The sequence below is a fragment of the Stigmatopora nigra genome, chromosome 15 (assembly GCF_051989575.1).
Source record: "Stigmatopora nigra isolate UIUO_SnigA chromosome 15, RoL_Snig_1.1, whole genome shotgun sequence".
Lineage (NCBI taxonomy): Eukaryota > Metazoa > Chordata > Actinopteri > Syngnathiformes > Syngnathidae > Stigmatopora > Stigmatopora nigra.
Genome location: NC_135522.1, coordinates 8,117,364 through 8,135,927, shown reverse-complemented (window position 1 = coordinate 8,135,927; position 18,564 = coordinate 8,117,364). Strand labels below are relative to the sequence as shown.

The following is an 18,564-nucleotide window of genomic DNA, read 5'->3' as shown; positions in this document are numbered from 1 at the left end:
GCATACAAAAAAGCATTCAGAAATATAGGCAATTTGAAGTATGAGTATCACATGAGTACGAGTAGAATACAGTAGAGTATGTTTTAGGAGACAATGAGGGTTACACTTCAGCTTGCAGCTAAATGTGATATGATTAACAGGACTAACCAGAGTTGAAAAAGAAGGTTCAACTGCAGGAGCATTCTGATAAAGGCACTATTTAAGAGAAAAACAAGTATAGTAGTAGTACATCTTATCTGACATACACGCAAAACAAAAATTGTATAAATAAATTAATTTAAAAAATGAATACAGTGTATGAAAAACAAGAAAAAAAGTACTGTGCACGTCACTGAAAGTGACCTCTAGGCCTGGGATTTGACACCCAATGGAATGACAGGAAATTTTAAACATAATGTGCCTTGCACAAACGGGTCATTTGATTGCAAAGCTTAACTTTCATGCCCCGCTTCGTGCAAATCCTTCAATCATCTTAAAATGCTGGAATGACATGCTGCTGGACACAACATATGGTAAAGAGCCTGCAGCCCACAGCCACGCATTGCATTGAACATGCACCTACTTTTACAAATAGTTTCATCACTTAAGAGAATAAAAAAAGCTTTATTTGGTAAAAAGCATACCATTTACCAAAAATAAATCACCAACAATATTGTTTTATCATCAAATTTCTTCCTTGAGAACATTTTAAAAAGCCTTTTCTTTGAAAACCAGCTCCACCAGTTGTGCGTGAATGCGTCATCAGTTTCAATAGAAGCGCTGAAGCAGGCTGATGATGTCTTTCATAAGTAGAAGAGAGTCCAGAGGAGATAAATAAGAAGGGGCACTGCTGATGCAATGAGCGTGTGTTAAAGACTCAAGACAAAAATGAGTTTGTACCATGTACCATGGATACAAAACTCTATTGCAACCATTGGCAGAATGAAAACATGTACTGTGTCATCCATGCTTTGTTGGACACACATTACCATGACGTTGCCATAGATAGAAGTGTCTCACTGACCCATTCAGCTAGCAGACAAAAGTGCCTGTGGGCAGAAGCGGGGGATGGGACCCAGCTTTTCGAACCAATAGCTCTTAGCATGTTGGAGAACAGAGCCAGTAGAACCTCGTCCCATTTTGAACAAGAATTGCATAAAATCTCCATGAGGCAGTGGAGCATAATAGTTTGCTTGGCGGTGAGAATATGTAAAGCATGCACAGGCAGCACACGTCTGGACGGTAAATTCAGAGCATAATTAGATTCAGTGATCCTCTAATTCTAAAAAAAAAAATGATTATTGATCATTTCTACACCTACAATAAATTCATTTCAGCAGGTTAAATTGTTGTATTGATTGGTTTTGACCCAATTTTTAGGACTAAAGCACTCCAAAACTCGCTGGCTCTGCTAAATTTGCTACTTGGGGTCATTGATTCATTTTCTGAACTGCAATATCCTCACAAGGGTCATGGAGGGTGCCAGAGCTTATCTCAGCTGACTTTCAGGCATGAGGAGGGGAGGGACACTCAGCCAATCAGAGGGCACAAGGAGACAAACAACCACTCACGTTTACATTCATATTTAGGGGCAATTTAGAGTGTCCAATCAGCCCATCATACATGTCTTTTGAATGTGGGAGGAAATTGGAGCACCCAGATATAATCCACACAGGCCCATAGGCAACAAACACCACCAGTATCACTCCACAATTTCAAAAACAATACACGGCAAAGCAGGTATTTTTTTTAATAATTGCATTTTATTAATTGAAAAGAAAAAAAATTGAAAAAAAAAGCAAAAGCAAAACCAAAACAGTATCATTAGGTAAGACAAGGCGAGAGACACTTAAATAAGAGTTCCATGTAGGTGGGGACTAAAGTGAAGGCGAGTTGATGTGGGAAAGGATGGCGGGACAAGGTTTGATTATGTACACCGTTTCTCACTGTAGGACTATCAGGCCCCACAAAAAGGGAACAAATCGGAGAGACGCTAAAACACCAGAGAGAAAGGCACTATCCAGAGAGCAAGAAACCAACAAAAACACAGACAGACTGGACCATAACAGAGATGGAAATATTTGACCAAAAATAACTAAAATACAACAAAACCAAAAAGTGCTGGACACCACATTTGATAAAAATGGAAAAGACAAAATTCTTTAATATCATTGAAAATGATCTGACATCTGAACAACAACAACCAAAAAAAAAAAAAAAGAAGACAATCTCTCAGTTTTGGGAAGCGTCCATCTGTGCCAGTTGCAGACTGGTGATTACACGCCATTATCCTATCTCAATTTTCATTGCGTGGGCATGTAAGTCGAGGAGAGTGTTGTAGCAAAGTATCTGCATAAACGAGCTGTACGTTAACATGTGACAAACGAACGCGGCGGGTAACATTATAGCGCGTTTTCCTTGGCGCGGTCGTGTAGATTCCCTCATGCTTAAGTCTGCGGACTCTGTCAGCTACATTCAAATGGCTGTGACAAATACATTGCCTTTGGGGAGAAAGGGAGGTGAAAGGTGGCTGACATCATACATGGCTTGCATTAACGGCTGCATACGCTTGCCGTTTAATGACAGGAGCGTCCCAATGCGATTGATTGGTTTCTTCTCCTGATGCTAAGTGGAGGATCAAGAGGAGATAATGCTGTCGAGCGTTTTCCCAAACTTGGACAACTCAGGACATTCTGGAGCTACTAGGTCTTACCCGAACAAACAAACCATTGAACATAATTTACAAACTTGCGATGAGAGGTAAATACAGACAAAACACATACAAATATATAATATATATTCTTAAAAAATGGATTCTCTCTCTATAGTCGATTTCTTTATACAGCCGGCGGGCTGATGTACAATGCTGACGAGCCAATCATCGTAGACATGAAAACTTGCTGTATATGGCCTCAGTTCTTTTGTCATTTATTTATTTTTTTTAAAAACAATCTTTTATTTTTATTTTTTTTAAACATTTTTCTTTTCATTTTTCCTTTAAAACAGATGTGGTTGATAAAAGAACATGCGGCAAACACAAGGCGGCAGAATGTTAAGAAGTTAAGGAGAAGACAGAAGCGGCTGCGGGAGTCGAATCATTTTGGTTCTTTCTCTCTTTGCCTCGGAAGCGCTTCCGATCCTTAGCAAGGCATTCACAGTCTTAGTCTCGGTGGATTTTGCTCAGCTGCCACCCATCACAAAGCACCGCTTAGGACAGCACTCCTGTCTTATCTCTCTCTCTCTCTTACTTTCACTTGTTTGCATTTTTCCTCTCTGCTCCTGATATGGGTGGGGTTGGCAAAGAGATGGGCTTGTTTAGGGATCAGATGAATGCGGAGAGGGACTGCTGTAATCTAGGATGATGATGATGTTGATGACGATGAAGATGGTGATGGTGGTGGTGGTGATGGTGCGGTGGATGTCGTAGGGATTTTTTTTTTCAGATGTTCCGATTGACCGGCGTGACATAGTTGCGAGGGAACATGCCCGTTTGGCCGTGGCAACCCCCTTTCCACCAGTTGGGATCCGAGTTGTCCAGGACTTGGATGAAGTCGCCGCGTCGGAAACCCAATTCGCCTTCCTCCTGGGGGTCGAAGTCAAAGAGCGCTTGCACGTATGTGGGATGCTGATTGGAGAGATAGAGATTGAGAAAGAGGTTAGCCAGGTGATCATAGAAACATAGCAAGATACATTCCAGTGAAAATTCCATTGATTTTTTTTCTATCGTCTAAATGTGTATAAAAGCCTATTTGATTCATTTTGTGGTTATGGGTTACAGTGGAGGAATATTGTGCCAACCTATGATTAACCAGCCACTATTTTGCTTTGCATTTTATCATTTGGAAACAGTGGTCAGCTATAATTGCCAGATTACTCTTTTTAACCTCTCTATATCAATGAACTGTTATTTTTTTTCTATAGAGAGCACTAAGCGTCCAATCTGATTAAAGTGGGAGGGTGGCACCAAACCATTATAGTTCAAATTAATTTAAAGAGTTAATTTTATATTTATAGAGCCACAATTGGATGCCTAATCATATTCAATGGTAGGCACTAAAAGAATTCATTAAATACATTTTTTTAATGTATCTAAAAGCTATTGATTATTTTTAATGCATCAATACAGCGTTGAAAATATTAGTATCATGACAAAAGGCACTAAAATATGAATAATCATAGCCAGTCCTCCCAATTTGTACGAATTCATTTTTACCTGGTGGACCTGTTCGATGTCTCGCAAAAAGATTTGCTGGTTTCGGGAGACGGAGGTGGAGCGATGGTAGACCACCAGCTCATTAAGGGAGTTAAACTTGACCACCCACAGGAAATACTTTCCGGCACCGTCACGGAGGACCTTGAAATGCTGCACATCGTTCCCAAACCTGAATAAGGTAAAAGAAAAGTCAATAAAATTGCCTGCAAATGAAGTGGACACTAATACTGATCATCCATCAGAGCGGAAAGAGTATAGCGCAACACACAGATGGTGTGATGCATCTTTAGGGAAGGACAAAATGGAGACAAAAGAAGAGGAAGTGAGCAAATACTGAAAAAGAAGCTAAAGGGTAAACCCAACTGAGCCTTCTTGAGAATAAGGAATTGGCTCGGCTGATGACTCAGACCGCGAAAGCTCGGAAACCCGTCAAGCTAATCACTTTTTAGAAGCGAGAGAGAGAGCAGTGACGGTTGGCTAATGTTAAACTTAAAAAGTTTAGGCGGGGGGTACTCACTTGACGGAGAGGGAGAAGTCACCCGGTGCACTTTCGCTCTCTCTGATGAGAAAAGCCCCATCGTGCCTTTGTTTGTTGAGCATTTCCTCTGCTTTGGCTCGTGGGATCTTCCCAAAAAACCACCTGGAGGAGGTGACAAACATTTGAATGACTATTTTCATCCACGAGGTCATTGGCTGTCATTTGAGTGCAAGTAAAGTCTAATGAATAAAAGGTGTGATCTTTGCCGAAGCAAATCAACGATAGTAGACAGCATCACACACTTGCTAAAAATGTTGTTTAAGTATCAACTTCAGCAGTCTTGCAGGTAATGCATACATTTAAATATTCATGGTTTCCAATAGAAAATAGGCAGAATTTTGCCTAAGCAGCCAAATTCAAAGCATCGCCATATTATTTTCAAACTGGCAATCAGGTGATAAACCCGGGGTTTTAACGAAATATTTCATCATTATTAAGTGCTACAAATACAATAAAACATGTAAAGCATAAGGCAAATTTAAAAAAACAATGGAAACATAGATAATGGAAATAAAAACTGGAAGTTTCCGTGGGAAGCTAACATTAGAATGCACAAAGCAAGTGTAGTAAATCCTGTAGAGTGGAAATATTTTACATTTGGATTTGGATAAGTAAAAACATTTTTTTTAACAATTCAATAAAGGCAAGACAGATGGATGACACATTTTTGGTAACTGGAAATAAAACGTTTAAACCATGCCATTTAAGAAACAACAGATTTTCCATTGGTTTCCTGTGTTAACGCATTCTTATAATCTACAAATGAGACTCCTAATTGACTGCCACAATATCTCAGCTGGGTTCCTGTGAATTTCCTCCTGAGTTCCCTGTGGTCACTAAAATGGCAGTGTTTACTTGCTCAAGGTCACTGTCCTGCAGTGTTGTTACTTGCTCATGTTCGCCAATACACTTCGAAAATTCCTTTTTATTGAGTCCTCCTGTCTTAAAATGAAATGTATTCAATAACATTCAGTTTGAATGTTTGTTTCTCTTAATTGTGCGTAGAAAAAGCACTATACTAGTCATATCATCTGAAAAAAAGTTTCATTGGTGCATTCCCAACATTTAACCCTCTGGGCAAAAAAGGACTCCATTGTGCAACAATACAGTCAATACTTAATTAAGAAAAAAATGCCTGCAGCATATTACATGTACACTGGCACACTGGTACACTTTAGTTCAAGTGAATATTATTGAAGTCACTGTTTAGCTTTTGTTGATATTATATTTGGAGAAGATTTTCTTTTAAAGCTCTTTACATCTTTCTGCTGTGAATTAAACATGTTTTTCACTAGTGTACGCCCAGTTCATTCGCCGTCAGTTCCAATGCATTGGGTGTCTACCATTGTAAATTGCAGCCAAGTATTCTTACAACAGTGTTATTATTAGATTTAAGCTCAAATTTGATTATTGTGTTCCCTATTTGACACAGCTGCTACGTCATTGAGGCACACCGATAGTGCAACATGCGCTGACATGCCACAAAAAAAAAACAGAAGTATGACTTACAGAAAGTGCAATTAATGGATATCTTAAATATTTTAAAAAGTATAACTCATACCAAGACTGAGTCTACCATTACTGCAGTCTACAAACATTGCTGGTGGTCATTGTGGTGTTAAGACCACACAAGTGGCAGAGGTGGGAAGAAAAAAAAGGAATTACGAACATATAACTATGGACATTTGTAAAAATCTCCTAACTATTTCGCACCACCTTGCCATAAAGTATAAGGTGCGTGTTAGGAATGTTTTGCCCAGCAGGCGTACAAATTGCAAAGTAGTGACAAGTCCCCCCCTCATGAAAACTTGTGTTTTTCATTCAGTTTGCTCCTTTGCATTACAAACAGTATGTAGACATTTCTACAACTACTACAACTATGAAACAAGTTTCCTCAGACAGTCATCAGTCAATGAAAACATAATATTAAAAATGTACAGACACTCTAGGAAACACATTTTAAAATTCTGTAGAGTCATTATTTATTTACTGGACGCTATTAGCAATTTGATGAATAATTTAGAGTAGAAAGCCAAAGGACGGCTTGATGACAAGTTGTCATGAAAAAGATTCTACTACAAAAGAACAGTGAGTTGACTTCACCAAAGTAGGATTATCAGTTTCAAATTCAGGGATAGCAAATTATATGATGCAGCCTGTTATGTGAAATACCCTTACAATAGTGTAATAATATTAGGTTAACACCTATCAAAACTGCAAATTATCTTTGTAAAGTCGCATGTTTTGATACAGCCCTTATATGGCCAATTATTATGTTATGCAAGAGGTCACCATGTTGTGGTAGGTCACAGTAGTCATGCCAGAACATCCTGTGTTGTTGTTATGCAAGCCCCCCCCCCCCCCCCCCATTATTTACTGTGCCTTAAATAAAAATGTTCAGAATTAGTAACAAGGGAAAGTCATCGCTATAGTACATAACAGTAAATAAGATGTCAGTTGTTAAATTTTTAATTTGCAAAGTACTGCAAAAAATGATATATAAGACAAGCTAATGAATCCTGATTAGAAACTCAACATGTTATGTGGAAATGTTCATTAATGGGAGTGACCTAACTAACAGTTGTTATAGAAATCAAGATTACAATACTTACGGATGGGGTTTCATCTCTATGTAATTCTTAGGAATGAAGCCATCTTTTCCATATAGCTCTGCTTTGTACCAGTTCTGATCACACTCTTCATTTAATACCTGGTGATGAAAACAAAAACAAAAAATCAAATCAGTAGGGTCATTCATTTTGCAAACAACCAGCTTTATAAATAGAAACGCATGACCCCATGTGAATATTTTACTTGTCTTCTGTCATTTTGTCTGAACTAACCTAACTAGTAATGTAAAAAAAAGAAAGCTAAAATACTTGTAAAGATAGTCTTGTATATCTTTAATGGATAACACACAGGGAACAATCTGGACTGCATTAGAACGAGCAATCCAAAAATAGACACTTAAAAGAAGTGATTCATTTAAGACAGTTGCATATTCCCATTGTAAAAAGAAAGGAGCAATTTTGCATAGTGGATGGCAGAATGCATTTGTACCTATTAAAAAGATTACACTGGAACACATCCAAAACTAAACCAGCAAAAAGATTGATCCAATCCTCAATCTTACAGTAACTCATTGGCTATTGTTTGATGGGAAAAGACGTCCACACCAGTTAAACTAAGGAGGACTGGCAGTGAGGGAATGTTCTTTTGCTGAAACCATTTGCTATTAAATTGGATTGGTTGTCCACTACTCTTATTACAGGTCACAAAGGTTAATTTAGAACAGGGGCGTTCACACTGTTTTGCTCCAAGATTTAGTTTTCAACAAGCCAACCTCCTACGATCTACTTTGTTGTTAGGGTTAGAATTCAGGGTTGGGCTAAGCGGGAGGGCCCCTGCGGTTGCAGCTTTTTGTTCCACAGACACTTTAACCAACAGGAATGGTGCTGAAAGGAGAAGCACCGGACTACAACCTTCTACTTACACTTCTAACATATCACATTTGTGGAAAGGCATCACACGTCTTGTTGCAGTGTGTTAAAACTTTTTTGCTCCAAGATCTACTTTGAATTAACCTTCCACTATCTACCTTATTTTTACAGGCCACTGACAAAGCTCAGCAATTATAAATGATATAACTCACAGTAGACTATCAACATTTATGGGAGTGTGGATAAAAATCCACTCTTGATTCATGCTAAACTTATTGCGGGCAGACGTATCAAATATATAAGAACCTAACTAAGGAAATAGACAGAGGGGAGGGATCAAAATGTTATTGTTTACCGATCCACCAAAAGTACCATGGCGATCTACCAATAGTACCATGGCGATCTACCAATAGTTCCATGGCAATCTACGTAATAGCCACCCTTGATTTAGAATATCAGGCTAAATTTACTTTCTACATTCCGAGGATATTTGGTAAGAAAAATGTGTTTCATCTCATATGACAATGATGTTAATAAATAGTCACATTTTCACAGGATGCCAGTGCTAAGCTCCATACTCCAAATGTAAAAGAGATGAGGAACACATTACAAAAGCATGTTGCAATTTGATTGAGACTTTCAGCAGCTTGAATATGAGCAGGGAGAGTATTAATATAAACCCTGAGAAATGGGAGGTAGAATCATGCATGACAAATGCTCGTTTTCCACTCATTAGAATTTTATAAATTCAGAGACTTTGACAGCACTGTCTCTTCATAATTCAGAGGAAAACATGCTTTTTTTTGGCTGGGGGGAAACTTGAAGTATCTTGTTCTTAAAATCCTGTTTGTACTCCTCAATTTGTATTCAACACTCCCGAAAAGTGACTATTTTTTTAACCTTGCCAAGACAGTTTTCCTATTAGCCTAACCGAGGGTCTATTTGCACCAATGAGCTTGCAGACTGCCAGCTGTCACTAGTCTCTCAGCTGCTGACCTTGAATCTTCAACTAGATGAGGCAGTGGACATAAAAAACAATTTGGTTGAAGGAGACTATCAATAGTAAATGTGGATTTTGGCTGTGTGATAGAAGAGCTTCAAATAGTTGCCCTGACATGAAAGGACGAATGTTTGGTCGATATTCAGCAAGTATCAGCGTATGAAACCAAAAAGTGAGCTTGGAGTAGGAAAAAAAAGATAACCAGTAGCAGAGCTGTATACAGATTCCCAGTAAGAGTATATTTAGAGTAAGTAACTTAATTGAAACATTTCTAAAAAGGAGTATTAACTGGATGAAAGTTCAATCTTAAGGAAAGCCATTGAATGATTTGTATCCTTCCTCTTTTTGCTGATGATTTTTAATCTGTTTGCGCCACAATAGATACTTGCTTTTTTTTTTTATAAAATAAAGCCCATACCAGGGATTATTTTCTCCACAGCTGCCACTGCAGACCTCCTCTCTCACATTGGAATATTACAGCACTTTCAATAATAACCATGAGTAAACATAAATGGCTAGATTGAAAATTTCTAACTTGTGAATTTCATTGAGTCAGAACCTCGATTTAGCCAACATTTGTTTTGTCCGACAAAAGCGGCTTATATGCCAATAAATACGGTAGTTCTGAAAAGTCACGCAAATGATTGTGACCCCCTTTAAACCCAGCAGGGGAGCATCAGATTGAGTGGAAAAGACAAGAGGAGGTCATGAGCTGTCGTAGAATGAGGAAGATTACACTGATTTCACAAAACAAAAGCGTTTAAATGGACAATGATGCTTGTGGCCAAGACCACGTGTGTGACCTCCCTTATACAGATGAACTCGCAGCAACATAATACACAAATTACAACTCAAATCGAGTAAAAAAATATATATATATATATATATCTAGTAAAAAGGATATGAATAACGAAAATATTTTTTTACAAAACTGGATACAATTGAAAAAGTGCTCCTATGTTGAGTTCTAAATTTGATATCATCAAAACACACAATGGTTATAGAAAGAAGCTCCTGGTCTCTTAAAACTGTTCACACTGACATTGAACCAAGTGGAAGACAAAAGCTTGTAATGCTTTTTCTTCTTTGTATAAAGACATGTAATTTTCTAGTGTCTGTTGTTGTTGTTGTTAGTGTCTGATTTCTGAGGTTTTCTAAATGTTTTTTTCAACAATTTGCAGTATAAGAACTTAACATAAGTGTAGAACTTTAAGAGTCATGAGTGAGAATGATGGCACTGCTTTAAATAAAGATGTCTCCTTTTGGCTCTGCAGCAGGAAATGATGTGGTGATGTGGAGGAGTCCTAATTACAGCTGTCTGACTCAGCATTTTAGCCAACTAGGGGAAGATCGGGAAGAAAAGACATGGTGGAAGCCAGTTTTTTGTTTTTTAAAAAAAGGAGACTGATAAATAGATAAACATCTCTGAGAAAAAAAAATCAATGGAGGACTCCCTAAAACATAATAACACTCCTCTCTTTAGAAAGCATGGTGTCAAGCTATGTGCATGTCTGATAACAAGCAAAAGGCTTCTAGTGTTACCCACACCAATCCTTTCTGAAAAAGAAAATGGTCTACTCATATTCACGAGATCAGAACTAACAAATGTTCATCAGTTCTAGGATCTAATTAGCACTCCTGTTTCACAATTTGGCAATTTTGGTGGTTGATTTTAAAATTCTGCAAAATATTTCCCAATGGAAAAAAGACTACAACTAAACACCATGCCTGGTAAAACAACTTGTGAACCTAAGTGCAATTATTTCTTTATCAAAGTCAGGCGGAGAAGTTTGGGCTACCAACTCCAAGCCTGTTTGTATTGACGTACTGTACATATTAAAGATTGTACCATTGAGCATCTATTAGGGCTGAATGGATATTTGGTAGTTGGGCAAAATAAATAATGCAACATATGCTGCAGGTGTATGTTGACTTGTGGTAGACAAATAGAGGCAGGTATAAAATGAGACAAAACAAAAAGTTGGAGGTAGTTTATGCAAAAACTTTCCAGCACATCCACAGAAAGGCAGCTTTTGTTATATTCACAAGCACGGTGGTAGTAGTGTCAAGTAATAAAGTGGTGTCAACATGGAAGAGCGTTCAGCCTTTATGGTGGGAGGAACTCTAAGGTGAACATGTCAACATGGCTGTCATCATTGTTTGAACCTTTTAGAACCTGTATTCAAATCTGCAATCATGTATTACAAGTATTAATTTATTCTGTCTCTCTTCTATGATCAAAACTGTATGGACGCAAACAAGGACTCATGCTGGAGTCACAATGGATTGGCATTAACACACCTTCTCCAACCTTTCACAGGATTTCCTAATCGGACTATTGCTTTAGTGATATCGGCCAGAAAATGCATATCTTTGAAATACCCATAAATCACAATAATGTATGATAGGTACTTCTGTATAAAACATTTGACCACAGAAGTTAGGCACTCATCCATCCGCCTGCTTGACTGGACTCTCAAAAACTTGAATCACTTAACACTAACACCGTGACTTCTCAAGCTAGAACAGATTCAGCTAATTGAAGCAGATTAAGTAACATGTTTCTACCAAAGAAGAGTGAAATCATACATATGAGGAAAGAGAAGCCTTATGCAATAACTGTAGCTAAGGTCTTATTTCTAATCCCTCCAGAAACTAAAATTCCACACATCCTCAAAGGTTTTTACTATCCTTCTGTTAAAGAAACAAAAAAGTGGTCATTGATAATTAAAAACAAAAAAAATGAATAGTTGATGTCAAAATATGAGTCCAAGATATTTCTCAAAATCAGACTTTCTTATAATAAAATGTAAATTGCATGTCTCATTCTCTTCAGAAAATCCATTTGCGCTGCAGTGAAGAGTGACAAACTGAACAATGAGCAACCAGACAGGGATTTATTAACATCTCAGTTCTGCATTTGAAGGCGAACCAGCAAGAAATTCACAGAAGGCTACAAGTGATTTGTCTGGTCCACCTCAAAAGACCTTAACTTATTGCCTGTCACTAATAGTGCTAGATGTCCAATCCATTTTGACTCATAGTCAAATTAAATTGGAAGACAAGTACCATCAATGCCATTGAAAAAAAATGCCATTCGTAGCCAGTCCTCACATTCTAAAATCAATTTAGTTGTTCTCAATGGCAGGGGATTTGTATATAAAGAAATATTTGGAATCTATTCACATTAAAATATGGAAAGTCAGCGCTGATGTAATGTTTTTCATGGACCATGATCAATACGGTCAAATAATTGGCAATTGCCAGAATTGTTCTTAAAAAGTAACGAGGCAATAGACTCAAGAAGCTTCCTAGATAATGATTTGCGGATTTGAACAGAAAACATGGTTAGCAAGATCACATCAAGAGGAAAAAGAACATCTAAAGGTTAGAGAGAGGAGTAAAAGCTTCAAGTCTTTGTCACACTTGAGTCTTTGCATCGTCAGTACGTCTAGAAGAAGTCAAGAGTTGGTGGAATTGGTCATGGAGATACAGGAAGTTGCGGATGGGTTTGGACGACAAACAGGATGTGAGAAACGTTAAGCTGTGCTGTTAATATGAATGCACAAAGATGCAATAACCTTTTGACAATAGTTGAGAAAAAAACTACTCTTAATTCCATTTAATTTAGGGAAATGACAGTGACAGGTGCACTGTGTTCTCCAGGTAGTCAACAGAATGAGTTTTAATAAGAACTGTTGACACAGATGTAAAATTCATTGACAGTAGATTATTCTGTATGTATGACTGTCTGTTAATCTTCATTTATTTAAAGAGGAAATGAGGACAGTGCTTGAGGCAGTGGCCAGGCTTTCAATATCTTGCTTCAACTTTCAATCATAAGATGTAAAAACCAAAAGGCAACTACACAAATACACAAGATTCAGCAAAAAGTAATCAAGTCCAAGCACTGATCTATTCAACACTAATTGCAATGGCAAATCTATTTCTGCTATCACATAACAGTCTTCCAAATCGTTATCTTTCGCACGAAGAAGCTGTGATCTGACTCATGCGACAGCAAATGGCAGATCTAAATGTTGTCCAATGACTAAAGGCTGCAAATTAGAGGGGAGCATGGTCAGGGCAGCCAGCTGTCGTTAAACACAGTGACGCAGTGATTGCTCGATGAAGGCAAGTTGTGGAACCTGATTACTAAATATCCTAGTGACCAATGGACAGTGAAGGCTTTCTTTTATCTTACAAACGTCCACAGAAAAATCTTGGGGAAAAAATGGCTCTGTGTTAGGGTTCTTTTCACTAACTGTGATCATAAAAGCTACAAAATAAAATGCAGATGCAGATGAGATTCAATTGATCTGACTGGAATCGTCTTCTAGTGTGTGGAATTTCAATTATATCAGTCTACGATGCAGTGTAACATTTAACCCACGGTTGCTGTAATGTCTGGATTAACTAACCAGCGTTAGGATTTTTTTTGGTATTTATCTCTAAGGATTTATTGTTTTTCATAGTTTGTTAATGTAGCAGTTTTAGCAACCATCTCCCTCGCATTTAAACGAGTAGATGCAGACACACTTTCAAAATTTGAGACACTTGTGAAGATTTTGTTTGTTTGTTTAAATAGAAATGCATAATAATGATCTGATGATAAATGTGCTAATGTTATGGATTAGTCTGACATACCAAAAACAACGAAAAAAAGAATAAAGTAAACAAAAAATAGCCCCCAACTATTTGTTGTTATTGTTTTTTTTCTTCTTCTCCTAAATCCAAGTTTACTTATTTGCTCTCTGTGTCCAGACGGATAAATTGTGCACTCCCTTTGTTCAGAATCTACCCTGTCGCAACCCCCTCCCCACCACCAGCCAAATCAAAACAAACACAGCATGGGTCTTCTTGGGCGTCAAAGTTGGGTTTAGTTGTTTGGTGCATTATGCGACAGGCAAGCAGCGAAAACTGGGATTTACATATTGTTTATTCACCATTGAGGTCACATAATTTTTTTGTTGTTTCAAATTTGTTTTTGTGTGCACATACATGTGTACATTCTCTAGGGTGTGTTTGGGTGGGGTATTATTTAGATTTTTTTGTAATAATTAATTTTAGTGTCTGAAATTTATGTCTTAAAGCAAAAATAAAATGTTCCTTTATGATATTGGGTCCAATTGATGGTGATAAACATCTGATGGTGTGGCTCTTTTCAAACTTCTGATAGGAATTTAAATGAGTTTATTTCTAGTAGTTGTCACAGTTCAAAAGGATTGCAAGTCTATTGTCATCAAGAGTAGTACAACCACTCAATTTTGCTATACTGGCAATTTAGTTTTGAAACTTGTTTTCAACGCTGTACACCACAGTGTTCTCATATGCAATTATGTGTTCAAGTAGTGTGCCTTATGGTAATGCAAGACCCCTGGTTGGACGTAAAAGCAAGCTTGGACAAAGAGATGAATTAATTTGCAAAGTGGAGAAAAAAAAAAACATCCAGCTCAACCCCAGCATTATTTATCCATTATACGGCACGAAATCTTATCTCCTTTGAAAAAGAAAATCCGAAAAATGCAATTTAAAAAGATACATGTTATATAACGGACTCTTTTTTTAACCAGCATGCATTTGTGGATTAAACATAAAAAAATAAGCAGTCACTCAAACAAGATGGTAAAGGATGGATATAGTTATAATGATGGGGAGGAAACGAGGAAAACCGGATAAAGATAAATGAGCGAGAGACAGGGGATTGAATCGGACGGAGGAAGGAACATCACGCTTGCTTCAAAAAGCAAATTAGTCTCATGGGGAAAGCGGCCAACAAATGATTCAGAAGAATTGTGGAGGCTGCCAGGGGCAGTATTATGCCAGTCTATTTTCACTTCATCTTCTCTCGAAAAAAAATAGCTTGAAAAGAAATTCTACATGGAAAACCTCAATAGTCCAAGGACCAACACAACAACAGACTTCAGCTCAGCCTTGGACAGCCTCATCCCTAAAAATTCTCTCTTCCAACTCGGCATCTTTCCAACCGTCTGTCAGTGCATTTGCAGCAGGTGAAGAAGATGGGGGAAGCCAACACACCATCAGTACTGTGCCTCTTTCAAAAGACATGTCATTTCCCCACTGCTCTTTTTTTTGCAACATGGGCGACTGCAGCTCTCCAACTCCTCCCTTAATGACGGTAAAGCGTCTGCCTATCTGCAGCAATTCCAGCCACTGGTTCTCTGCCATGCTCATGGAATTTGGACCTGAACGAGCTCAAGGCAGTTGAGAACAAGTATACTTCAGGAAAAAATACTGCGCCACAGTTGCTCCTCATACTGTCCAACTGCTGTATTAAGGGTTGAGACCTTCAAGTTCCTGGGAAAGAAGAGTCTCTCAGGACCTCAAGTGGAGGCCAAGATTGACTCCATCCTCATTAAGGCCTTGGCAGAGGATGTACTTCCTGCGGCTGCTAAGGGCTCTGTAATCTTCAAAGACTACTATTCAGTTTAGTCCTGTAATATTTATGATTTTTTTTACAGACCTATAAACAGATTTCCAATCAAATGCAATTTATAAGAGTAAACAATATTCTGCCATCATTAGTCACCCTAAGGATGGGCAATATATCGATATACAAATTATACTGATTTAAATATATATATTGCAACATATAATTAGCTTTGACATAGACTCAACATTTGCTCTCATTTTGCATTAGAAATATTCATATTTATTGCGTATATAGACATTCAAGCTAAATATATCAGCATCTTTTGGTTCATTCTGCCCTCTGGTCATGGCAAAAACATGGGTAGTTAGAGTAAATAAGTTAAAAAAAATCTGAAAGCCTAACCACAAATAAAAGGGGTGCATTTTTACATATTTGTATATAAAAACACCTTTGGCCAGAAATGTAAAACAATCAAAAGGAAAATAAGTACGTTAGAATCTAAGGTTGTTGCATGGCAACATCTTCTTATGCAAACCAGTTCATTGTGCAAACATCAAAATAAGTAAGAAACACACATGCTTCTGGGCATTCAGACTTTGCTTTGATAAAAAGATCCTTTCAGATAAAAAAAAACGGCTTTTCACTTACCTTAAGGACCTCTCCTCGCTTAAAGCTAAGCTCATCTTCAGCAGTAGCTTTGAAATCGTATTTGGCAATGGCTTCCATGACGTGCGTCCGAGATAGCGTCTTGGCTCAAGTTGCTATTCAGCGACTGAATAAAAAATAAAAACAGTACTGCTACTGCTACTTCTACCACCAGATACTTTTCTCCGAGTCTCTCCTCCCCGTCGGTGACCCGCTGCTTTAGGGCTTTGACCTTACATAAAGGTTGCTGCGAGGTTCCTGCAAAGAAAGAAAAGCAAATGAGATTATGAGAAATTAATTTCAAACAAACCATATCCAAGCCTTATCATTCAACCATTTTAGTTAGGATACAAAGATATGAATGGAAAATCTCCTTATATACTTGTATAGTGCTTTAACACTACATGGTCATTAAACAACTGATGCCAGTCTATCAGGAGTCGGTATCTTGCTTGAGAAGGCTTGGACAAGATCACCAGGGCAGGGAATTGAACCTGCAAATTCTGGGTTGGGAAACAACTACTCTACCAATGAGCAATGCCACCAAAACATACATATGTAAACAAATACACACACACACACACGCCCCTCCCTACATGTGTATGTGTATTCTGAATAACAAAAACAAGATACACGTAAACACTCAACAATGGGAGCACACCAAACTCCCATGTGGCACATAATAAATGTTTCACCATTTTAAAACACTCAGATTTGCTATTTTGTGTGCAAGCGGGTTGTGGAAGGGGAAAATAAGGACAGGCTCCACTTTTTTAGTGGAGAGTAAATCCTTGTCATCGACTGCTAAACACCTGTGCAGACTAGAGATTATGCAGAGCCGTTAGTGATACGTTAGCTCAACCTCGACTTGTTAAACGGATAAGGCTACGATATCGCATTAGGTTGTCTACAAATTCCTGTCAATCTAACACAACTGTACAATCCCTAAACTCATTAAAGCTGACTTGATTACAGAAAGTGAAGATGACTAGGATTACATGAAAAAAAATATAGCTCCAAATGTTAAGAGATGTTAGAACAGAGGCTATAGGACACTTATTAATGGAAAAAAATGTCAGATTGCGCAAAAAATAAAAATTATACCACATATAAAACGTTTGCAATGCACAGAGACACTGCGTACAAAATATTCTCAAACTATCAATAAATCATCTCATCAGTCAAGAAAACAAAAAGCACTGAGTTCCAAGTGCTAGAGTTGCTTTAAGTGTCAATAATCTTAATATGTTATCTTGTAGTGTTGGCTAGACGTACGTTTTCAAAGAGAATAAGACGCTTTCCAGGAATTGTTACATTCTATTTCCCAAAACTGACACTGAATACTTCTCCCGTTAGTCCTCCCCGAGACTGCGCCCAGTCTCCCCAGGCTAGGCTTAGCATCCCGGCTAACACTCGGATAAGGATAACAATACCTTATGATTCTCAAACTCACTTCTACTAACAGATCGCAAGCAGCAAAAGAAGGGGCGACATCGGCCAACAAGTGATCGCGCGTTTAACTTCAAGCCAAATGCTGAGAAATGTCGGGGGAAGCTCACTGCTGATTTCGCGTTGATCAATATGACAGCTTTTTTTTTCATAGCGCAAGCTGTTGTTGCTAGCCTAGTGGCACAGTTAGCCACGCTAGCTTTACTGAACTTGACTAGCCTGCGTCGCGAAGAGGAAACAGTAAACAAGTCGGGCGAAAAAGTGATACTCACCACTCAAATATTCCGCATCGATGTTACCACCGTAAGAAAGAAATCCCTACCGCGTTGTAAACCGCACCGATCACCTCGCTTTTGGTGGAGGAAAAAAAAAATCCCCCGATGTGTGTCATGTATCGCCGCCAGTCCGTCTTCGGAGCCTGACTCGAGCTGATAGCATAAGCTTGGCGACGTTTATTTCCGCTTCCTTCTGCTGGGCTGGGATGGTCAGCCATAGACTTGTGAATGGAAACGCCCTATTAATCCCCCAATAGAACGCTAGCATTGCCGCCATCTTTTATGTGGCAAAGTGGCCTGATTGTAGGACACTTAAATATTAATTTAAAACTGGACAAAAAGGTATGACTGCAGAAGACTTAGTTATAACTATCTGTTTCTGTGACTAACACAAACATATTCTTGCCATATTGAATGTGATAAAATGGAGCGGTGCTTGCGTATTCCAAAAACAGAATAAATAAAAATACAAATGATTTCCCATTACCCATGTGATTATAAGTGGTTTGGAAAATGAATGAATACAAATAATTTAAGATACATTTTAAATCAGCAAAAATAGTAATGTCACCAATTAAGGGGAGATATAAAAAGAAATCATTTTTTAAAGTCTTTTACCCACCTTTTCTGG

The 18,564-nt window shown here is 38.1% G+C and overlaps 1 protein-coding gene across 1 annotated transcript; it reads right to left on the bottom strand.

Moving 5' to 3' along the window:
- Positions 1–1,722: 1,722 nt before the first annotated feature.
- On the bottom strand, positions 1,723–18,115 carry grb2b (growth factor receptor-bound protein 2b). The gene is made up of 6 exons (XM_077733903.1): positions 17,931–18,115; positions 16,213–16,467; positions 7,343–7,440; positions 4,710–4,832; positions 4,193–4,361; positions 1,723–3,604 (listed from the first exon to the last, which is right to left on the bottom strand). Exons 2-6 carry the CDS (start codon positions 16,288–16,290, stop codon positions 3,419–3,421), a joined length of 654 nt encoding a protein of 217 aa, XP_077590029.1. The 5' UTR covers positions 16,291–16,467; positions 17,931–18,115; the 3' UTR covers positions 1,723–3,418.
- Between the last annotated feature and the right edge of the window lie 449 nt (positions 18,116–18,564).